Source organism: Alligator sinensis, unplaced genomic scaffold (genome assembly GCF_000455745.1).
Source record: "Alligator sinensis unplaced genomic scaffold, ASM45574v1 scaffold984_1, whole genome shotgun sequence".
In the NCBI taxonomy this organism is placed as follows: domain Eukaryota; kingdom Metazoa; phylum Chordata; order Crocodylia; family Alligatoridae; genus Alligator; species Alligator sinensis.
In genome coordinates, this window is record NW_005842204.1 from 1514540 (window position 1) to 1540087 (window position 25548).

The 25548-nt window shown below is 42.3% G+C and overlaps 1 protein-coding gene across 1 annotated transcript in view; it reads right to left on the bottom strand.

Annotated features, from left to right (window-relative positions):
• The window catches only part of CNTN4 (contactin 4), a 575590-nt gene that overhangs the window by 203592 nt on the left and 346450 nt on the right, over positions 1-25548 (bottom strand). The window contains 2 exon segments of the mRNA XM_006026697.3: positions 455-630; positions 2173-2299. Coding sequence (XP_006026759.2) covers positions 455-630; positions 2173-2299 — 303 coding nt within the window.

Consider the following 25548-nt stretch of genomic DNA (forward strand, 5'->3'; position numbering starts at 1 on the left):
TGCTGAAGGGCATGTCTCTTTGGACATTTTTAAAGCTTTATAATCTTTGTTTCCCACCAGGGGAAAAAAATCATATTTGAACATTTCTCCTTTTCAGTTGTTACAATTTTTCCTCGTGACATGTTTCTAACTGAGACAGTCTCACTTCCCCCTCTCTCTCTCAATAGCTAGAGAGGCAAATAAACACATTGCACTACACCTGCTGCACAGCCATACAATTAAATAGTAGCGAACCACAGCTTTTTAAATTTTGCTTCTGACTTAAGGATTTATCCTCTAATCAAGATATTTTCCAAGCAGTGTGAATAGCTCAGCAACGAATAACATATAACACATTAGCAAATGTGGTTAAAAAAACAAAAAAAAAAAACCAGAGAGGGAGGCAGGCATTAGTCTTGTATATTTTCCAGCATTATGCTACAGGAATTTGCTCTGTGATGCAATTGCTACTTACAAGCAAACTGAAGTTTTGCTTCTCTGCTAACAGTTGTTCCAAATGAGTTTGTTGCTATGCACTGGTATGTTCCAGTATCTTGGGTTTTATTGGGGTTATTGATCAACAAGCTGCCTTCCACTATACTGTAGCGGTAATCCATACCAATGTCAACATCGGTTCCATTTAACCTCCACCTATAGCACAAAAATGCCAGGAGTTAAATACTACTAACATTAATGAATATTTCTGTATTTTAGAATAGCATCATGTAGTAGATACAGAAAACAACTTGATTTCTTATACGTAAACCCAGCATGAAAATGCATGTTTCCTGCCCAATATTGAAATGTTCTAACGGTTTACTTAAAGAACAATATCCTTGACATGCATTTCAGTCGCTGATATGATTAATGTTTGCATTGTTGTGGCTGTTGTTATTGATGTCGTCGCTCTTTGGAATTAATCATTTTGCTAGGGGAAGTCCCAGAAACAGAATCTTTAAACACTTCAACTCCACCGTGGCTTCCTTCCCATTTCCGTCTTAGCTGGCTGTTTGTTTTTAAATTTAAGAAAACTCACTCTCAGCAGATGTTTTGACAAACTGGGACACTGAGATTTTTTCTAAGGAAGCCTCTCCCCAATTAAAACAACTGTCATCTGTAGCAGTCTATGATGGAACATATAAGGGAGCTAGATCCTCACATCAGTTCCCTCTGCTGGAGTCTACAGGGTAAAAACTCTGAATACATTTGCATGAGCAAATCAACCCAGTCTGTTTCATTACATACTCGGAAGTATTAAAAGAGAGCAACTGCACTAGGGGGCGGTCTTCAAACTTGAATCCATTTCAAGGTGGCATTTACACCGGAGACTAAAAATGAGAAGGAAAGGGGAGATGGTTTAAAGTAGCCGAGTAGGGATTAAAGCAATAACGGCAGCACCGTTCTAATGGTGTATTTGCATTTGCATAGCATCTTTTCTCCAAAGCATGCAAAGCACTTCATAAAGCTGAGTACGATGCACAGCATGATCACAATTTACAGGATGAGGATGGTGAAGCACGAAAAGTTCAGGGGACAGATTTTCAGGTCTGCGTGTACAGAATATTCTGTGCAGTTACCATGACTGTGCACAGAAAGGGATCGCTTGACATCAGACCCGCCTCGTTTGCACGCCGCTTCTGCGCCGATGAGCGTTTGAAAAACACGATCTCCAGCTAATTAAAGAGCACACTGCCCTGTGCCCTGCTTTAATCTCTAGAGCACAATGCTTTCACAATGCTTTCTAATGCAAGTAGGCAATGAATTATCTGGAAAATGACAAACTGGTTAGATTTAATTCCTGGCTCAGTTCATGTCTCCCTACCCACAACACAACTGTGTTGGTTAACTTGGGCTTTTGAAAAATCTGCTGCATATTTTAGACGTGACAAATCTTTGCTTCTGACAATACATAGTATTGCTAAGGAAACAGAAATGAATTTGATTTGTCCCACAATAATCTCCAGTGTTCTGCCATAAAGATTTAAATCCTATATACGTCAGATAATGGGTCACAGTTCCTTTACCGGTGTATAAATGAGGTTCCACTTCACTGAACAAATACATTTCTCTCATGTTTAATACACACCGCACACCCCACTTTTTGACAGCAGTGTTTTGTGTGGGGAACACACTCTGGGAGAACCAGGGTTGTGTAGAGGGCATCATAAAGAACAATTTAAAAGTGTAACGAACCTGATAGTTGGCTTAGGATTTCCTTTCACTTCACAGTTCAGCTTCACTTTCCTTTCCTCAGAATCCAGTGGAAAAATTACATTATTTGGTTCCTGAATGAAAATTGGTCCATGCAGCATGTTGTCATCTGCATTAGAGAATAAAAATATGTAAAATATTGGATAGTATCAAAATATTTGAAATATGTTTTAAAAAAAGAAAAGCTGAAGTAAGGTTATATCAGACACCCACACTGCAGGGTGAAATTACTCTAGAGCTACTCTTTTCCTTGGGAATAAGTCAAATATTTATCCTACAGTCGAGGATCTTTTATACAGAGAGCTCACACACTAAATCAACTGACTGATTCAAACTGAACATGGGTCCGGTCCTACAAATGACGACGAGCAGGCACTCGAGTGCCCTCATCCCACACCACTGTTAAAAGCAACGTATTGTACTTCTTTTTTGGCTTGCAAACAAGCACATTTTAAGTTCACTGTAAATAAAGAACAAATGCAAGATGCAGGTTCATTGGCATTAATAGAAAAAATGATGAATGATAATTGGGCACTGTTAACACACAACGCACCAAATCCTTTTCGTGCTAACACGGTTTATTGGTATATCAGGATGTCAAAGGTGGCATTTGCCTCTACAGAGTACTGTATGCTTCCTTCCATACAAAGAGCTTCTTTCTTTAATTTTTTATTTATATACCTCCAAGCACGCAGTTGCCACTCCATATGGCATTATAGCATTGTATTTGTGGAGCCACCTATGAGAAAATTACTATTACAATTTAAGAATTTTATATTATAGCAACAATAGCAGCATTGTGTACTGGTGCATGGTACAGCCTTGAAGCACATAAGCATACAATCCACATCTGATTTGAACGGCCCTGAAGTGAACCTACACTGGTTGACCCCTACATTCACATTGATTTTACAGCAAGACAAAACCCTATATTTTTAGCTACTAGAAATGTGAAGTGGAGCTCATAAGAGATGGGCACAGAGCAACTTCAGAGATTTTTTTTTGTTCAAGGATATGAACTAAAAATGTGCTAAATGTATCTGGAATGGTGATATTATTTTGACAACACATCCGGGCGTAAAAGTATTGCGTTTGCACCATTTAACATTCTCAAGTAAGGGAGAGTTGGGCAGTGCCAAAGAGAACCTCGCTGGTATTGTTTCTTGTTTTATCTTTCTTGCGTTTGTTTTCACTTTATCTTTTCACACCCCCTCCCACAACCAGTTGCCCTTTACAATTTTTCTTTTCTATCCTAATTATGCATGGAGCTAATGTTGAGTGTTGCTTACAGGTGGAGATGAAGCTGGCTCATGAAAATAGAAATAAAACAACTCAAACCTTCAGGCAAACATTAATGATAACTTATGGAAGAGTCTAGAAAGTTCAAGTTAACATTTCAACAGTTCTGCGTTCAGGCTCTTATGCTTATAAAACTAAAGTTAGCAGTAGAAGCAGCAGAATTTAAATGGTGTGAAAGAGACAAAAGTGGGTGGTATTTCTGACCTAAGTGTAACTAGAAAGTACAAAAATAACGCACAAAACTCTTTTCATCAGGTCAATTTTCACACTGAAGCTTGGGAAGTTTTTGGAAAAGCACAGAAGTTACATGGTTATCTGAACCATTTGAGTGTCCTCATTTCATAACTGAGTGAATCAAAATCTGCCAGCACAGTATTGGGTTCATTGTTATTCACGGTTATTTGTAATGTTTGCTAGAGTTACATTAGATACTACTGTCAAAAATCTCCATAGGGCCAAATATATGTGTTCCTCATAGACATTTTCAAGACAAAGAATCAGGCCAATAATTTAAAGCTACAAACCAGGACAAACTCTCACCTATCAATATTAGAATACTTAACTGGTCTTCTTTAAAAATGTGAGTCCTCTCCATATTATGCCACTGACCAAGATGATGTGTGAGTTTCTTAAATTATTGTGGTGAGTACATAAATATCTAGTGTGCTCTAACGGTATGGTGAAGGCATGCCAGGTTCTTCCACTAATCCAGAGAGAAGTGATAGAGCTGGCATCATGTCCACCACCCGCTTGAACTCCACAGCCTGAATGACCTAGGTTCCCATTTACAGCTGGGTTGATGGGGCCAACTTTGAGCAGGAGTCCAGAGCAAGACTCAGACTTACACTTCTGGATACATAGCGACATCTACCTTGCCCTTCTTGTGATATCACTAGTTTTCAGCAATACTTTTTATTGTAACTATGAAATCTGTCCCTAGCTTTAATGACTAACAAACTATAAACTGGTTGTTTTTGGGAGATGTTGCAAAGCCGTATCAGCCTCCGGTTGAGGTGCTGAGTAGGTCCTGGCATTACACTGTAATTTTCAGGGCAGATCCTTGTTCTTGATGAATCTCAGGAAGGCCAGTGGGGTTCTGCATGAACCATCATTACTCTTTTATAAGATCAAGGGGCCTGTGCAGTGTCTTCTGCAGAACTGTTGCTTCAGTAAGGTTTTGGATCAAGTTACGAAACTCAACATCCTAGCTTTCCTCCTCCACCTCATTCTGGCTCAATATTGCCTCTCCAGTGGCCTCTTGGGAGAAATCATCATCTTTTAAGTTAGAGCAAAAGAGGATAAAATAAAAAGGGAATCTCAGTTATTGGTAATGGTAAGGCTAGAAATGAATGTGGGAATGGTATGTTTTGAAGCTATCAGCATCAGAAGATAAATCTCAGGGGTGGTCATAGTCAGGCATCTGGACATGTGTACAAGCCCCGTGATTTGCCAATGAGTACTAGGAAGGGATGGGGGACCAGAACCATGGTTCTTTACTTCAAGGAGAGAAACTCTGCAGGAAGATTATTATGGAGCTACTGATACTTCCTCCCAGAGGTAAAAATACAAAAAGGTGATGCTTTGAGCCTATAACCCTATCTGTTATTTTTATCTTTATTTTTAATTGTATGTTAATTATATCTGACTGGGACTCATAGTATTCAACCACATTTCACATAATCTGTAGCTTTAAATTATACCTGTGTACAACTTAGAGTTCTGGCAGAAAAAGATAAGGATAGTAATAATAATAATAAAAACGGGACTTGATTGTGATATCCTTATTTGCTGCCATACTCTTCTGCATTTTAGTCATGAAGAGTTACATTGGCTCCTTCAGCATCAGTAATGGTGTTACAAGCCAGCCCGGGAAGATTATAGGTACAAGTTATACACACTGAGACAAAAATTAAACCAAATTTTCCAAATCATCAGAAATAGAAATGGATATGAATGTTTCAATAGATTGGTTGCCCTGGTGCTCAGATTCTACGGTGACAGGAAGCTAGAAATATCTGATCAATTGGACCGAAATCGGCATCCTGAGTGATCCCAAAGCAATTCTACCAGCCAGAGAGCCTGGCTGACTCAGATAGACACCTCCTGTACTGTCGTGGCTATCTGCTTCACACCGCATCAAGGTACGCGAATCACACTGCGTTGTCTTTTCACATTATTCCAGGTGTCTGTCTGTCAGTTTATATTGCATCACATCAGGAGAAAGATCATGTTATTGCTCTACCTCAAGAAAATATATCTCATGTTAAAAAGTGGGCCTTTGCATTGAAGCTTGGAGCTCAAACATGCAAACAAATATAAAGGAGTAGGTAAATAGCGCATTTGATTTCTTACTGTCATGTTTTTTGCAGAGCCTATGTGCCCATGATGGCTGCTGTCAATATGCAAGTGTTAAGCCTTTTGAAAGTGAATTCATAAGGAAGGCCAGTGCTTCCACCTTGCAAATAAATCCGTGGCAGAGGGACCAGAAGGATTCTGCTGCATGAGATAGGATAGGTGAATGCAGGGTTCCCGTAGCGTCAAAGTTTCTCATTCTGTATCAATGTTACCAAGTCTGGCTGGAGAGGAATAGCATTGGAATTGCTCTACAGATTCTCCTGTCATCCTTTTCTGTAACTCTAGCCCTGAACAAGTGTAATATTCTGCTTACCCTGACCTGACTACAGGTGCTGCTGTGCACTGGCTTTGATGAGCTGAAGTTTTAGAAGTTCGACCATACCGCTCTGTCAAATATTTAGGCACGTTTGATTTTTAAGAAGTAAATTTACAGCCTTTGTAAGCAATGTACTGCATAGGTAGCAGATTAGTTGCACACGCAAGGTACAGAATTCAAAGGCAGAAATGGCCTCAATTAGGTGAAAGAATTGATGCAGTTAATTAACTAGTATCAAACACATAGGTGTCCAGAACAAAATCACATCAAATGGAGGCTGATGAGAGATCATCAGATCAAGTTGTTTTCCATATATTAAAATGTATACAATCGACACCTTTTAACATTTGGCTTTTGCACATCTAAAAACTCCCACCTTTTCTATTAGTCAACAAAGAAAAGAGACCCAGCTAAAGCTACTACTTAGCTTTCAAGAAAAGAATATTGCATTAGTTAAGGAAAATGAGAAATTCCAGGAGCAGCTGTCAGCATACACATAGAACAAAAGGAAGTGAAAAAATATAACAATGCAGAGTTAAAATTATTTCTGAGTGGCTCTTCTCTCTCTTTCTGTTTTTGCTAATTGGTGCCTGTGCATAGCCAAGATAAGGAAGTCCAAAGCATTTAGTCCACAGCCCGGAGAGTGTTGTTGCCACAGTCTAATGCATTATTGAAACCATTGTGGACTGGATTCTAAGATGGTGTGTGACAGCAGTTCAGCTACATTGATTTATAACAGATGAGGATCTGCCCCAAAGAACTCTGAATGCTCAGCAATAAATATACAGAATAAAATTGCTGCTGAGGTCCATGCAGGTGGAAATCTGCAGGAATCTGCACCATAAGCACTGCATTACTTTTTGAATTATAATAATGCTGGGTATAAAATATCCATTTGATATATGCATTATATAAGTGTGTGTGCATGTGTACGTGCATGCGTCACATTAACAGATCATGAGTAAACCTCATGTTACTTTATCACAACAGTTCATCTGGTGGGATGTCACTTTTGTTAGAAGATGCTAATTGTTTTAAGTATGCATTTAACACAAGCTTCTTGTAAAATCATTGATTACTATTTATTCATATTGCAGTAATGCCAAGGGACCCCATTAAGGGAACAGAGCCCTATTGTGCTAGGTACTGTATATCTGTTTTAAGAAGGAACATATCTTTACAGAATGATTTTAAATAATTAATATCTTCTCTTAGAATCTTACTCCCATAACATGGACTAAAATGGAGTTGTTGCCTGTCTGGCTATACAAAAATCTACTATCATGTGATTCATTTATGCTTACTTTGATCCTCTGCTTTCCAGCAACCACAGTATGATCAGTTAGTCTTGACACATCTTTTTTTTTGTGTGTGAAAGCAGAATGGAGATGCTCCCCTTTCCCTTCATGTATTCTCATAACAACAGATTCTTTGTGAATTTTATGTACTGCTCAAGCCCAAGACGGACTAACCCAAAATGAACACTGGACCCTTGTAAAGTCAGCTTCCAACAACAATTCACCATCTAAAAGCAGATTTTTTTTCCTCGCAGCCAAAATAGACAGAAGTGAAGATCAAGGTTTTGGCTCCTTTGAAAGGAGTGTGGTTCTTTTAGTCTTATACTTCCATTTGCGTTACAGAGAAAACGGTAGCACAAACTATAGCTGCAGATCAGGGAGCAGCAAAAGCCCCTTGCAACCACCGAACTCTCCCTGTCCAAACATCTCAGATGTAGTAAAGAATCAGAGCCTGGTACTCGGCAAGTATAGGAAATTTGCCTTTTGACCCTTCATGACAAAGCCAGGTATTTTGGAAAGCCATATCTAAGGCTACAGTGCATTATTTTTTTGCTCTGTGGAGGTATAGAGGACAGTTTTATGGGGTTGTCTATTCATAAACTGTCAAAAACACAACGCTAGCCAAAAAAAAATACAATTAAAATATGGAAACATCTTTGGTAATTAAAGACAGGTGTATGTGTGTGTAAGTAAGCACGTGTGTGAATGTGTAACCACAAGTGTAACCAAAGAAAATGTCTTTAACTAAAGAATGGAGGCTTGTCTTGAGCTTCCTAGCTTTATTTTTCCCCCAAAGTAGCTTGCTACATTTGGAAGGTGGGAGCTTGTGGAAGTTAAGACCTAGAAATAAGCCCCAATTGAACAGCATGACAAATCAACTGCAAGCATCCATGCTTATTTGAACTTAATTACCAAAAGGCATGGGAAAAGGGCCTTTGCAATGGAAAAAAAGGAACAATTCTAAATCCAAGCTTTGGAAAAAGAGACATTAAACTCTTGTCGCACCACCTCTGGGACCTGCAGTCCCAGTTCCAAAACCAGCAAATTTGTGCCCCCTACTGAGTGGAGTTTTATAGGGACGCAGGCTAAGTGCAAACATTCACGTGGGTGGGGGTGGTTAAGGGGAGGTTAGCTTGGGTTCAAAACGACCACCTGATCTAATTTAGTTTGCCTTGTGTGTGGACCTTACACTCAGACCCGGTCTTAGGACGCCAGTACATGATGAGCGAGGCTACTCTTACACCACGTAATTACAGTGCGTTGGAGCAGACTCAAGTAATCGAGTCTGCTGGAGCATAATTAGCACGCTCCAGCAGACCCCAGAGTCTCATGTATCAGCATCCCCATGCTGAAAAATGGTGGCGGGGGTGCTTTAATTAAAGCTCATTGAATGAGCTTTAGTTAAAGCACCCCCGCCACCATTTTTCAGTGTGGGGATGCTGATACACGAGACACGCCAGGTGTTTTAATTAGACCGGCTCCCAGAGCACATGTATAAACGTCCTTAGTGATCACTGGTCAGCAATCAGTCTAAACCCATAAGAGTACAGAAGTTCCAAGTGCACAGACCAGTCTAAAAATTGAGGAACCCAGTCTAAGATAGATCTGAATCAATGTAGTATCAGACTTACTTGATCTAGGTTAGCTAGACCAGGGCACAGAATTTCTGTAGTTACCTGGGCAGCCCCAGGGTGGGAAAGCCCAGCCACCGGTCCCAGCCCTGAGGCTGTGCTTTTCCCCCCCCCCCCCCCCCCCACCCCCCACCCGTCCCTCACACTTCCTCCTCAACCTGACATTAAGTTATTTTTAGCTCCCTGGTCCCTCACCCACCCCCCACGGACTGGACAGCCCCCCCAGCCCCCTATCCTGAACACTGCTCCAGGTGCCACTGGTTTTGTCAACATTTGCCACTGCCACTGCCAGACCTAAGCAAGTACGTATCAGTGGGGAGGAAGGGTGGGAGGGATGGGAGTGTAGGTTTGTGTGCAGGGGGGGAGCCAGGGGGCTAAAATTAGCCCCATGTCTCCTCCAAGTCCCTCCCCCATGGACCTCACAAGTCCCCCTTATCCTGCCAGACCCTCCCAGACCCCAGCAACTTCCTGCAGATCACACTTGCCCCTTCCCTCATTTTCCTGTGGATGCGGCCCCCCCCTTCTCCTACAGACACAACCTGCCCCCCGCATCTCCCCATGGAGTCCCGATTGATCCCCAAGCCTGCTTAACCCTCCGTTCCCCCACCCCCCTCACTTGTCCTCCCATCTCAACTTACTTTAGATCAGGTGGCCGTGTTGAACCTGATCTAACCTCCCCTAATCCCCCAAATGTCTGCACTTAGCCACAGTGCTGCAGTCTAGTTATGATGTCAGGAAGACGCTCAAGTAAATGCTTCACAGACAAACCTGTTCAGTCTTAAGACACTGTTATAACAGTTTGACCCTCCCATCAGATTATCTGGTGTCAGAACGCCACTCCAGTTGCACTGAAAAAAAGTAGACTTTTAAACCACACATTTTAAGACTTTATTTTCTTGCACTCTGAACATTTCATTTCATTCTTTTATGGATTTACTGCAACTTAATATAACACTCTAGTGATCTTCTAGCCTAACATTATTCACACAATCTTGGAGATGTAACTTAATCTTACATAGAAAAAGCTTTTAATGTTCTTCAGCATTGTAATCTCTTCAATGTGTTGTACTTAAGCTATCGTCATCCCCTATATACTTCAGGTCTTCTATTTATGAGTGACCCATCTTACCACTCATTGTTTCCTTTTCTACATACTGTTCGCAGCACTCAGAGAATCTTACCCAGTCTGTCTTTAACCCACCCTCAAGTGCTTTACTATAGTTTCATTGTCATTTGCTAAGGAAGGAACCCAAACTAATACAACATAATTTGTAAAAATATGGGGGTATGATAAGTGCAGAAAGACTCTGATATGATCTCCAGCATGGAGTCAGATTCTGCATAAAGAGATATGGTGTGGGGCTGCTACCAGCAACAGAAATACCTGAGGGCGGCTTTCCAAATGCAGAAGTCAGTCTTGCTGATGGAAAAATCACATTTAAGGGAATATAAATTTGATCTTTCACTTGGACAACTAGGCCATACCCCCAATAGAAACCAACTAAGGTGCTGGTCACAATGAATTCAGTAACAAGCTGAAAGAATGGGCACTGGTTTAATATTATCGTTGGGTTCTGGATTAAGTCATGCCTTATAGCCTATTCACGAGTCTGTAAGAGAAAACAATTACATTAAGATTAGGATTATATGGCCATGACTAACCTCCCCCTGTACTAAGCATTTAGGTCAATGTTGCACAATGCTCCCTCTATATGGTTTTCCATCAATGACCCAGTGGCACAAAATGTAGTAGGCACAAACCTGTCTGTATATTTGGGATCTCTTTCTATGTTTACTTTCGATGAAATTTATTATCTCCTCCTTATTTGTATCCACTAAATTTGCAAGTATGCCCATTTACTAGTGCTAGATTTTACGCTTATTATTTCAAGTACCCATTTCATAAGAGTAACCACCTGGTGTAGCAATGGAAATGGGTATGTACACACATTCTGCAAGTACGGTTTGTAGGTATTTAAATTAAATGTTACATGCATAGTTTATATTTTACATTGTGACTTTATGCTTGATCATATATGAAGTCATGTATGGTATGAACTTTCAGGAAAGCATACTCTTTCATATTGTACAGAATTACATATGTAATATATACAATAATAAGAGTGTGTGTGTGTGTGTGCGCGTGCATGTGTGTGTGTGTGTGTGTGTGTGTGAGAGAGACAGAGAGAGAGAGAGAGAGCATGTGTGAGAGAGAGAAAGACACAGAGACAGAAATAGAGACATTTATATTTCATTTATCTTGCATTTCAAATTTACCTGACTTTCAAGTTATAGTAAAGAATTCAGGAGAAATAATATCTAAATTTAAACACCAACAAGAAAGTATTCTGTATGATACTAAATGGTTGTTGCCTTTCTCTACACTTATTAAAATAAAACTTGAAGGGAATCTAAACTGAAATGAGGTTAAACATTTTAATTCAAATGAACAGGTGAAAACGATCCTTATTCTCTCTGATCATTAGATTCAGTGATTGATATTGTTAGCTAAATGGAACTTCTTTAATTTTCATTGAAAGTTATGGCCAATTTGAGAGAAGGTTTAATTGAATATTTCACACAGTGGGGAAAGATAATAACTAAACTGAAGAGAGAACTCCTGGAATATATCCAGTGTAAATGATAAAAATCCTTTCCTTGTTTTCTGCTGAGGGAATTAGGTTTAACTATGAATGCCAGTGTATTTTCCTACAGAGCTACAAGTCAGTATTTCTCAAAGACAAAATTGCACCTTGGGAAGACCAACTCTTCAGAAAACGAAAATGTGAAATAGATAGGACAGCTCAAGGGCATCACTGATTAAAACAACATAATGCTCTTCAAGATTAGTCAGCTGCAATAAGTCTTCTGGAGTAGGAAAGGACTAAACTCATCTTCAGTTTCTTGGGTTATATTTTTGCCAGTTGGTACCATTAAAATAGGCACCAACTCCATGGGTGCTCTGGGGCTCAAGCACCAACTGAAAAAAATTAGCATGTGCTCAGCACCCACAAGCCACATCGGGAGAGCCAGGCTGAAGTAAGGTGCTGCCTTTTGTGGGCATGCCTGGGGCTCAGCACAGGAACACGCACACAAAAAAGCACCCACTGATCAAAAATAAAGTTGGCGCCTATGCCCATTAGCATCATTATATTGTGTGTACAAACCCCATTAATGATAATATTGAACAGACATGAAGGAGATTTTCATAAAAGATGTTAATAACAATAGCAATAAAAAATAATCATATAGCAAGCTTTTAATGTGCAAACTGTACCCAAGGCAATTTCAGGTGCTGGGCACCCCAGTAAAAACAAAACAATTAAAATGCATATTTTAAAAAATCTGCAGCAAAAGCTATTCTCTGGTGGGGAGCTGACCCATGCACAGGACTCATGGTATCCTTCCCTGGCTAACCAAGGTGTGGCTAGTGCCTGTGAATAACTGTCCTGCAGCCAACCCGCTTGTTTGAAAGACTGGCATGTTCGATATCAAACATGTAACCCACAGGATCAAAGACCCAGTTAAATCCCACTATAGACAACACTGTCCTAACTCACAGGTCTCAAAGACAAGGGGGTTGGAGATGCCAATGAGATGTTTATCTCTCTATATCCTATTGACCAAATTAAGATGAGCCCTAACAGGTGACACTTGTCAACAAGCCATATCTCAGCCACAAGTCAGGTCAGATATTACTCAGCACTAGGGCTGTGCGAAGCTTTGGGTGCTGATTCGACTCAGAGGAGATTTGGCCCAATTCGGTGGCCAAATCTCCAAATCAGAATCGAATCAAGAGGTTAATAAAAAGGTCCAAATCGATTAGAAGCTCTCCGAATTGATTTGGAAAAGATTCAGAGAGCTTCAGAGATTTGGGCAATCCCTGCTTGCTACTGCAGAGAGCTGGACCCGGACTCCGAGCTGGTAAGTAGGGGGTGGAGGGGGGAAGGGACCATGAGGGGACCCCTGCCAGGCCCCAACCCCTGTCTGCTCCCCCTGAGTACTCCCCGACCCCTGCCCGCTCTCTCAGCCTCACCCCATTGCTGTCCCCCGCTGCCCCGGCTCCTGGTTCTTTGAAGAAAAAAAAAAAAAGAGCGCCTACTCCCCAGCTGCTACAGTGGCTATCGGGGCCTCTGGGGGCTTGTGGCAGACCCCTCCCATGCAGCATGGGGCAGTGGGAGCAAATGGGGATCGCCCCACCCCTGCCTGGAAGCATCCAATGAGTGCTGGGCTTTTTTTTTTAAAGAGCCGGAAGGCTGGGCCGGGCAGGAGAGGCGGGGGATGGGGCCTGTTTGATTCGGAGATTCGGCCAATTCATCAGTGACCGAATCTCTGAATCATATTCATCTGAATAGATTCGGGAAAGTGATTCGAATTACCAAAACGAATCACTGTCCCCCGAATCTGCCAAATTCGAATCCAAAGCAAATACTGGTCACTTTGTAGAGGCCTACTCAGGACCATACAAATCCATAGGGTCCTGAAGCCTCCAAGGAGCTGAGGTGTGAAAAAGCTGCTGCTGCAAAATGGATGCGACACTGGTCTAAAACACCCTCTATGAATAAATGAAGTGTCAGAAATATTTTTAACTGAAGGCAAAGACAAGGTTAAACATCTGTTCAGCCCAGTGTGAGCATGCTTTGGCCTTTGAGTAAAGCTCTGAGTCCATCAATTACAGGAGGTCAGAAGTCAGCCCATCCTTGCTGATGCCACGTGCACTCTAATGTGTCTAAGGACAGCAATAAATGTGCAGGGAGGCTGACAACAGCTCAGTCACCAGCTCAGAGAATTCATTTAAAAAAAATCCCATATAAGCTGGTGGCATCTGCAACAGCAGAATCCTACCTTCGCCTGTTTAAATGCCACCTGATTTATTATGCCACATTAGAAACAAAGACCTACACTTTCCAAATATAATTTTCATCTGACTTGGACAATCAAAAGCAAGGAAGTTCCGCTTTACTTTCTCTTATCTCTTAGCCAGCTGTGTTGTGTGTATAGGGCCAATAGGAGGCAATTTCTGATTTAATACAAGGTGTGATTTGTCTTGTCATAAGGAAATTTCATTTTAATAGAATATAACTTGTGTCCCTTTTGTATGATTATGATCATAGACATTCTCTCTTTAATGAAGAATAAAAAAGCGTACATTTTCTGAACTGTTTCTCAACAGCACAGATACTCTGCACCAAATAGACTTTTGCTTGGTATATCACAGCTGACATCAGCAAATAAACAGATAAGCTCATAGACTTCTCTGCTAAGGATTAATTGTATTAGTCCAATAACATCATCATGCATAAGAAAAAAGGAATATTAAGAATAATACATATAAATACTAGGAGGCATGTCCAGGTCCCTTGACATGAGATCTGGTATTAAAGAGACGCAGAACACATATTATGCTGGTTAAGGGCCAAAGGGACATTTTGAAAAGGTAAGTTAAAAAAAAAAGTCCATGCTGTCATCTTATTAGTCAAGTTTCAGCCTAGAGGAAAAGATGAGAGAAGAGTTATACATCAATGGAATAGAGGATTATAAAGGGAAATAGGAAATTCAAATGCCAATCCTTACCAATAGCTACTGTAGGGCAAGAGAGAAAAAAAATGTGCAAATGTTTCCCTTTCTGGAATGATAAAAAAAATACACATCCTGCTTTCAGAAGAGGAATAAATAGCTGCTTCCATAGGATTTTCAAAAGCTGTTACAGACTTAATCTATCATTCAGCAGATATGCATGCATTTCGTAGCTAGAAACAAGAAAACTGCATCAGAAAGTTATACAATACCCAGCTGAATTTTTTGTTTATTTCTAGATTTGAAGATGTTGCAGACAGAAGTTAGAAAACATTCATTTTATTATTCAGTTACTTTCTTCTATATGCGCTTCTTCCTATGGGTTTACTCTGGGGTTAGAACAACTGTCAAGCATCTTCAGGTTTGATGGTTGTATATCCATGTATTTTGGTGCCTGCCAGAATTAGACCAAACCCCTATTTACTCAGAAACTTGGTTCTTAGAGTTACTAGTCACTTTTGCCCCTGGGACTTTCTTCAGTCTCCTTTACATACATACATAATAAAGGATGCCATCATGCTATCTGCTTAACACATTCAACTCACTGCTTGCACGAGGAAGTGGTTTATTAACACATTTCTCACAGCAAAACCTATTTCTTTTCTATCACTGATACCTAGACAGACAAAAGAAACATAATTGTGACTTTCATTCGCATGATTGCACTAAACTGTACTTAAGAGGTGCTCTTCAAGATCTTTTTAAAGCTATATATAATGCAGAATGCTAGTGCTAGACGGAAATAAGGTATTATGAGTGTTCTCCAGAACTGCACTTATTAGATATTCATTTCTAATATAATTCAAGATGTTGATATAATTGGTTCCTTTCTAGTTGAGAGTGTGCATGTCTCTGTGTTTCCATGACAATGTAGGTCATCTTACAACTCAAGCCAACAAGCTGTAGATACAAAGGGGTTTCTTAATGGAGAGCCTTTAAACTTTGTAACTTTACTTGTTGAGCTGGGCGATTAGAAGCCAATGCTAACCCATCATTGTTCTCAAGCATTTGTTTAAGAGGGTGTTTGGAAAGGGATTTTTACTTGAGGTGTGTCTTTCTCTTTTGTGCTATGTAACAGGAGAATACGTGTCATTATTCAAATGCTTTAGGCATTCTGAATGGAGCAGATTGTATTTTTTTCAGACTGTACTATGATAAAGTATTACAATACATATGTCAATTTAAGCCAGGAAACATCTTTGTCGTCTGATGGAGTTCCCTGCACCTGAAATGGATGTAATTTTTCTATGGAAAGAAAGTGCTTTCTTTGTGGAAGGTACACAAAAAATGCCAAATGCTAGCTTCTCCACAAAAGTGACATTGGCCAACAAAATAGTTATGAAATAAATACCTTTCTGCTATAAAATACCGTGATCTTTGGAAAAAAAAATCACCTGGGCAATAACTTTTAATCTGTGCTGTATCTAATGCTTTAAACAACCCCAAAAGAACTCTTTAGATGCGCAGGATTCTAAATTGATTGGAGACCATCCCTGCAGAAATCTGCAAGGTTAAAGAACTCACTTTTGAGCATTACTTCAAGGGAGGTGCCTGATACTTTGGTTTAAGGTTGAAATAAATTAGACCCATCAGAAGAAAAGCTTATTCCTGCCAACTTGTTATCCTGCTATTTACAGAAAGGTTTAGGCAAAGGATTCAGTTCTCAAATATTTGTGAATAAGCAGATAGAATTACCAGTGCCTAGTGAGTAATTTAATGCATCTCCTGGGTAGACGTGAGGATTGGATAATTGGTCTGGCATACTTCTATAATGGAAGAACTTGGAAGATAATTTGCACTGTGTCATTAAATGGAGAGGAGCAGTGCTCTATGCTGCTTGCCTAGCACAGCATCTTGCATGCATTGTCTGTGTCATATTTGCACATTTTGCAGAACTGGCAGTGTAAGCAGGTTGGGTGCCTGATGCGTGCAGATAGGCTGTGCCCCCTTAGGAGTCCATCAGACAGTCCAAACAATAGTCTGTGTGTGCCTGCTGCCTTGCTGTCCAGCTTTGCTCCTCGGGCCCCTCAGCCAGTCCTCGTAACACAAAAAACAATAATCCGTGGTCCAAGCAAACAATGAGTAAAGCAAACCTTTCGGCTTTCTCCAGGAGGCAGGAGAGAGCTCTTTAACTCTGGCCCTTCCCAGAAGCAAGCTCCTCTAGGTTCAGCCTGCAAAACTGCCCTTTCCTCCAGCTTGAGTTCCCTATTCTCTCTTTATTTGGGCTTTTAACTCCCAGTCGATCACTCACAGCAGAGCTTTTACCGCAGGCCTGGCTGCCCCATTGAAGGGCCAGACCACCCTGGTATAGGCAGGGAATATGACACGAAACACTGAGCTAAATGTAACTCTGCTGTGGTTTTAGTGAAGACCAAAAATGAATGTAGCCCTGGGTATTTAGTTGTAAAATGTTGAGAGGAGCAATGATGTCACCTGGTGGCAGTGAGCCGGTGAAGGGTATAAAGTTGTGCTTGTCCATGATCAGGGCTCTGTACAGATAGGGAACCTGTTGAAGTGGAGGCTGCCGTTCATTTTAACATGCACGGGAGACTGACATGAGGTTGTTCATTCGAACAAGATAAATTATAAAACGCATGCATTTCCAATTTGCTTTGACAACAGCAGGCATGAACGCTGCGTGCCCGCGGAGGCTGGGGGTGGGGAGGGGGGGCACAGCGAGCTCCTGCAGGTGGTGGCGGCATTGTCGGGGGTGGGAGCATGGCGGAGGCAAGTGGGGAGCGCTGTCGGAGGTGCTGGTGGTGAGCGCAGAAAGAGCATCATTTAAAAAATAAAGCAAAACAAAAACTAAACTGATCCAAAAGAATAGCCAAGAGGGTCTTAAAACAGCAGAGGGCCTCTGTTCTATCATCATAAAATTATTGTATCATTTGGTGGGTGGGATTTTTCAGAAGTGCCTAAATCAAGTAGGCAGTTTATTCCCATTGACTTTCAATAGGATACTGAATGCCACTGGCAATTAAAGTACCTAACTCGCTTCGGCTTTCTGAAATGCTGACTTCTGACTATATTAATTCCCTAGTGTTTATGTCTATTTTTATATACTTGCTTTGTACTTGGCTTTGATGTTTATGGTTTTAATGTTATATTTATATCCTCAAAAATGTAACAGAAACTGAATGGAAAGGGGAATTTCTTTGGGTTTATTTTACTTCCCTCCCCCTATCTCATAAACAATATAATTCTAGCTGTTAAAAAGCTGTTACATTGGGGATATATCTGGGGAGAAAGTGTACAGAATTTAAATGGGCTATCCCGCTAAACCTTGTAGAAAAGAAACTTCATCACTACTACCCTCTACTGCCCCTGTGCAAAATGAAGTTTCTTTTCTACCAAGGAGAACTTTTACAATTTTTGAACTCTCCTCAGCCTGAAGAAGGGTGTGTGTACCCAAAAGCTTGCAAAGATTTTTTTTTCTACTATTAGTAGGTCTAATAAAATATATCGCCTCTGACCCAAGAGCTTTGTTTACCTGCGCTTTTGGTGCTTTGGGTGGAGAAGGAATGGAAAAGAGGAGTAATACTGTAGAAATAAAGGTGGGGGCACTTTTAAGTGACTTAAAGGAACTCAGTGGACTGAGCATTATTGAGGTCACCAAAATGTTTCAGAACTGGAGCATTCATTGAAGCCTTACCACTTAGAATAGATCATATTGTTTTCCTTGATGTAACTGATAGGACCTGACTGGCCTTAATCCCACTGTTTTCAACTTGATTATCCTATATCGGGGTGGCCAACCTGTGGCTCCCGAGCCACATGCGGCTCTTCAGAAGTTAATATGTGTCTTCTTGAATCTTTGCACAAGCACCTGGTGACCAGCTTCCAAATGGGTGACCTCATTCCCCGGCCAAAATGGAAGCTGATTATCTTATGCTTGTGCAAAGATTCAAGGAGACGCATATTAACTTCTGAAGAGCCGCATGTGGCTCTGGAGCCGCAGGTTGGCCACCCTTGTCCTATATCAGGTTTAAAACAGCCAGTTTTGCTGTGCCAGAAATTACAGCAACTCTCTGATACACTGTAACAGGGCCCGGCCTGCATACAGTGTAAGGTGTTGTTAGGCCAGGATTGACCCCGTCTGCAGGAATTGTTATGCACGCTTGCACAACGGAAGATATCCTGGTGCAGGCACAAAGCAGAGGGGCTTTGAGGTGACTCCCAGCCAGGCATGAGCTCTGGGAGGCTGACCCACATGGGGGGAGAATGACATGGATTGGCAGCAGGAGCTACAGACAGGACAGTTTGTGATGGAGCAGTCCCAGAAGGATCGCTTCAGGTGTGTATATGAAGGAGGTATCGCCTGGAGGGAGGAAGAAGAGGTGCAGCTTGACCTGGTATGGATGGTGCCCCAATTCAAGGTAAATGGGGAGGGGGGTATTATATTATTATATTGAATAGACCATGGGCAAGGGCCAGGAAATGAGGTCACCAACACCTGGTGCCAGAAAGGTACTGGAGGACCCTGCTAAGAGCCACCCATAAGGTCCCTACAGGAGGCCACCTGGGGGAGGATAAAACCAGAGCCTGCCTCTTAGGTTCTTGTGGCTGGGGATCTGGCAGGAAGTAGGGCAGTTTGGTCGATCTTGCCCACAGTGCAAACTGGTGTACCCAGGACATCCACCAAAGGCCCCATTGGTGACCACTCATGGAAGAGCCTCTTGAGCAGGTGGCAGTGGAAACTGTGGGGGCCTTTGCCCCTGTTTAATATTTTGGTCCTGGTAGACTATGTCACCCAATATCCAGAGGTGGAGGAAAGGTGGCAGAGCAACTGCTTAAGATCTTTACCCAGGTGGGGCTGCTAAAAGAGATATTAATAAATAAAGGAACACATTTTATGGCCTGGGTATTCAAAGAATTCTGTGCTATGTTGAAGATCCGGCACCTTTAAGGGTCCACGTACTACCCTCAAATGGATGGTCTGGTTGGGTGGTTCAACTAGACCTTGAAAAGTATGCTCAAGAAGTTGCCAGGTGAGATGCGCAAAGGTGGGACACGCTACTGGACCATTAATGTTTGATTACTTAGAAACCCCCCAGAGTGCCACTGGGTTCTCACTATCTGATCTACTGCAAGGCCATGACCCCTGAGGGATTTTAGATTTGATCAAGGAAGGTTAGGAACAACAGGAAGGATCAGCACAAAGCTCAGTGGTACACATGCTAGAAAGGAGAGAAAGTCTATGGACTGCAAGAGCACTAGCCCAATGGACTATGAGGTATGACAACTGGGAAGACATAAAACCTGGCAGATATACCATAACCACCTCTTAAAGAGGTGGGTAGACAGGGAGGCCCTATTTGTTGCTGCTAACCTGGAGTCGGATGGAAGTGCCTAGACAAGTCGGATGGAAGGGCCTGTCCAGATGGCGACAGGTCTGACACTGGTGCAGCAGCAGCAAGCGGGCCAGCTGGTAAAGCAGTTTGGGACAGTGTTTTCAGACCATCTGGGGAAAGGTCAATGGGTAGAATACCAGATAGAGACCCTGCCAGGAAAGATCATACAAGAGGACTGGCAATGTATCCCAGGTCCAGCTCCAGGAGGTTGTACACAGGGAAATCACCCAGATGCTGATACATGGAGTAGTGAGGGAGTCCAGAAGCATTTGGTGAAACCCCATTATCATGATCCCTAAAAAGAATGGGATCATGCAGTTCTGCATTGATTTTAGGAAGGTCAACAGCATGGCATGCTTCAATGCTTACCCCATGCCCCGGGTGGAGGACCTGCTGGAGTGGAAAGGGGAGCGCACTTTATCTCCACCACAGACAAGGGCAAGAGGTATTGGTAAATACCCCTGGAAGTGAACTCCCAAGAGAAGACTGCATTCACCACCCTGTGGGGGATTTATGAGTTTGTTTGAATGTGGTTTGGTCTACATGGAAGGGCAGCGATGTTCTAGCACCTGATGGAGAAGGTGTTGGCGCCTCATTGGGCATACACCGCTGCATATATTGACAGTGTGGTGGCACACTTGGGGGTGGGGACCTGGGAAGAATACATATGACATCTGATGGAAGTATTAGAACAGTGAGCCACAGGCCCGATCCCCAACCCAAAGAAATGTACACTGAAACAAGAGGACACTACATCCGAGTGGATTCCGAATAGGAGGAAAAAAGATACAACCATGTGAGCCCCACCGGATTATAACCTACCGTAGACAAAAAAACCCAATTGCAGTCCTTCCTGGGGCTAGCTAACTACTACCACTACCTAGTACCCAAGTTTTCAGACATTAAGGCCCCACTACTTGAGCTAACCAAAACTCGGCACTGAATCGGATCACCTGTGCAGCTGCAGCTTAGAGCACCTTCTGGGAGATCAAGGAGTCATTATGTATGCAGTCTGTAGTGTGCATCCCAGACTTTTCAAAACCCTTCCTGGTGCAAATGGATGCACTGGATGTGGCTCTAGTGGTGGTGCTCTCAGCTGAGGGACAATGGGGAACATAGAGTGGGACATATTAAAAGAAAGCTGCAACCCCAGGAGCAGGGGTACATCACCATAGAGAAATAATATTTGGCCCTGAAATGGGACTTTGACTACTTCCATTATTATTTGACAGGGTGGAAGTTTCCAGTAATAATGGCCCATGAACCACTTCAGTGGCTAAAAAAGGCCAAGTTAGATAACCCTTGGTTGTTACAATGGAGTTTAGGGCTACAAGTTTGATTTTTTTGCAGTGTATTGCCTTGTATGATAGCACTGCAGCATGGACTTCTTCTCACGGAAGAACGAATAAGAAAAGCCACCAGCCCCACAGACACATGAGCCAAGAACTAGTGGAGATAGGTATGTAACGGGGCCCAGCCCTGTTATTATGGGAAGGAGCGCACCCAAGCTACCCTCAGCCTGGAACGGATCCCACCCCCTCCCCCTTCCCAAGACAGGTGGAGCTGCGCTGCAGCCACACAGACTGGCCAGAAGCCCATGCAGTGGGCACAGCTGGGGTGAGTTCATCACAGCTGTGCCCACCGCATGGGCTTGCAGCTGTATGGGCTTCTCCAGCTGTGGGCAACTGGAAGCCCAGGCACCCAGGCAGGAAGGAAAGGCCTGCCGCCCTTAAGAGCAGCCAGTAATGACTACAGGGTGGGGGACTCTGGTGTGAGAAGCAGGCAGTTGCTGCCAAGGATGGCATGATCTCTGTGTAGACTTTCCCTTGTCAACCTGTGCCCAAATGGGGGCTGCTGGGGGCACTGGGACGACAATGCTGGGAGTAGATGGCGGAGACCACAAATTGCCAGCACAAGGATAAGTGTAACCTTTTTTGTTTATTGTTATTAGTGATTTGTGTTAACAGCTCTGGGCAGGGAGCCCAGGGCCTGGAGAGAAGTCTATCGTCCGGGGTAAGACTCAGGCCGGCTGCCTGCGGTGGCCAGTAGATCCTCAGCTGACCCTCTACATTTTGAGTAAAAGGGGGCAGGGTGTAGCGGTACACCCAACCCAACATGTGCGGCAATGCCCCTCCAGGGTTGCAGCTACCTGGGAGGCTCACATATAGCAAAGGAAAGAATAATAATTTAAAAAAAAAGTATGCTGAAGAAAAAAGCAGTTCAATATTCTCTGCAAAACTCAGTGAAGCTGATTTGCTTCCCCTTCATATTTTAATCATTGAAAACTGTAAAGATCACTGTAAAAGCTAACATTTGAACAGCCTCCCTTTATTTACGTAATGGTTGTTTTGAGACAGACACTGAAGAGGAATTAAACTGTAAACAGATTCCCCCTGCAAAAGGAGCTTGGGATTTGCAATACTTTGTACTGAATTTGAGAGAGAGAGAAGAACGTACAGTAGATACGCCTAGTTCTTTTTTACTTGTATCTGTAGTTGCTGCTAATGACAGGTATGCATTTTTATTTATGCACAATCCTAGTAGGACACCACAATGCTTATGTTTCACAGGATGGAGCTGGCCAATCACTGCATTATAACTCTCTAATTTGGGATATATGTAAGTCAAAACCATATGTATGAACTGATTAAATGGGATCCTTCACATCTCATCCCAGGAGCAACATTTTCACATTTGAGAAGCTTCCCTTGTACACTGTGAAATGAACCACAGGAAGAGAAAGAGTCACCTACTGGGGAGTACAGAAACTGAAATATGCCTGTTTAAAGTCTATTTTATGTCATTCTAATGCGGAAGCACCCAACAAAGCTGGTCCATTAAATGCAGAGCTGGTCTATCACAACCTACCCATGTATCCTGCTGTCTAATATTGTTTTCCACCAATTCAGTCCATCACCCAACAAAAGCAACCACAATAAAGAAATATTTTTATACACAGATTTCAATGTAAATCAGGACAGTAGCTCTAGAGGCAACGTCCTCATTGAATCAAATTTATTTATTTATTTATTTATTTGGTGCAAAACTTGTTATCAGCAGCTTGCATTGTCTCTTTCTCATTGTCTGTCTACTGTCACAAATACTCCAGCCATCTGTTAGGAGTTGAAAGGGAACTGCCTTATTTGGCAGAGGTGTGGGGTGGGGGACATGTCTTAAATATCATAACAGAATTAGCATCCTTTTGCATACCACATTTCCTGTTGAGATACACTACCAACAAGTGTTACATAGCATCATGAGACTGATAATGTGTATCTGGATGTGAAAGTTTCCTTCATTTTCCTACTGCTCCTAGGAAAACTAGAGAGTGTTTAATCCTCTAAGCAGGTTCCCATGTTATAATCCTCAATGGTTATATTGTATAAGTGGATTTGCGTTATTTAATAGATGTGGTCTGGAGGAGGCATGGTGTTAATCAGTGCATCTATGCTGAAGTCTATGAAGTTACATCACATCACAGTATCTAGAAGGGCATGCCTTCCATTTTTAAACCAGTCACTGTGACCCCAAAGTGGAACAGATAAAAACACACTCCCCTTTTCTCCAGCTATTTACTATCTGCTGCATTGCCAGGGAAGATCTTTGGAAGGGTAACAACCAATACTGAATCCCTCATGAATATTGTGGGAATAGTACCTTCTATAGCAGGGGTTGGCAACCCCTGGCACGGATGCCGAGCGTGGCACGTGAGACCATTTTGCTTGGCACGCCGTAGCCAGCCCTAGGTCTAGGAAGCTGCTGCCAGCGATGGAGCCTGGGCTGCTCCCAGCAGGGCTTGCAGCTGCCTGCTGGGAGCAGCCCGGGATCCCGGCTGGCAGCAGCTCCCTAGAGCCGGGGCCGGCTGCAGCCGGGAGGCTCCAAACATCTGTGCCGGGCTCATCACCTCCGTGCCGGGAATGGGGGAGAGACTGGGGCTGCACTGCCTCAGGCCCCACCGCCACAGCTCACTCTGAGGCGTGCCTGCATGCGCCCATGCGGACCTGGTGCTGGAACCTGGCACGGCTCTTTGGAGCCTCCTGGCTGCAGCCAGCCCTGGCTCTGGGGAGCTGCTGCCAGCCAGGATCTCAGGCTGTTCCCAGCAGGCAGCTGGGATGCTGAAAACTCTGCTGGGAGCAGCCTGGGCTCCAGCAGCTAACATGCCAGCATTCTGGCACCTTCCGAGGTAAGCATTATGGTGTTTTTTGGCACTCCAGCCAAAAAACGTTGCCTACCCCTGTCCTATAGTGTTATCTCAGCTCTGTACCACTACTCTTCTATCTGGGTGGGACCACATTCTAGCACCCTTCTTAGTGTTTGCTTAATCCAGGTTAAGTAGACAGGAGAGTCTTGAAACTGCCTATTTCTTTCTCTTTCAATTGTGCAGACCCTTCACAATCCCATATACTTTCGTGATGGTCCCACATCTGGAGTACTTGGATCCTATGAGTTTAAGAATTCAGTCCAAGTAGCCTATTTAAACCTTGACTTCTCTGCTGAGATCTCCAATAAGGTGGCTCCCTTCTTTGCCAGTTCCTATGATAGGGGGCACTTGCTTGGCAGGAGATGGCTTTCACCACAGGCCATCAAATACTATCAACTGTCTAACAACGTGGGCAATATTTAACTGTGTCCGAGAGTGCAAACTCTGTTTCTTGTTATGATGAAATCCTTAGCGTCATTAATTTTCAATGTGTCAATATAATCTCATGGCTGTTGATGCCGTTGCTGAGACTTCAAACTTCATCTAGTAGTATCTGAAAAATTGTTTTAAATACATAAAACCACACAAGATGAGAGCTGGCTTTCTGTATAAACCAGTTATGAACTAGCATTAATGTAACAGCTGGACAGGTGTCTATCAGATCTTCAAAGCCCTTTCTTCCAAGATAATAACAAAGCAAAACTTTTGCAAGATATACTTAACAACAATGATACTTCAATATGATGCAAGACTGTTCGAATTAGTATTTACAGGACTAACAAATAAGAAAGTTCTTTTGTGTGCCTGCAGAGAGAGTTTCCTACATCATCATACCTCCAAGGTATTAAGGATAAACACAAAATAATTGTATCTCCAGAGAAGGAATGCAGCTAGTTGCCCCCTTGAGGAGACTCTTGTTTTGATGTTATGATGAAGGACATTAGGAAAAACTCTGAAGAAGCATACTGCAATAAACCTGATACACAGATAAGATTCAGATCAAATATTAATGAAGACAGCAAAACAACACATCAGATGCCATTGAAATTATGTGTACTTCTACAGGAGAACATTTCCAAGCAGAGACTTCTACTACTTTAAAATAACAAACCTATTTGTTTTATTGTATAATAAGGAATGTGATTTTTTTTCCCTGGGTTGATGTGGTCTTTGTAAAATAAGCTACTTGCTAAATAATGCATAATTGTGGCAAATCAGCAGGTCTCTGGATCTCAGCAGAAGTCATGGAGTAGAATTTCAATGGAATCTAATAAATGTTATCCTTTGATATATTTTCCTAGGATTAGCACAAGGGACATAACATTAGCCA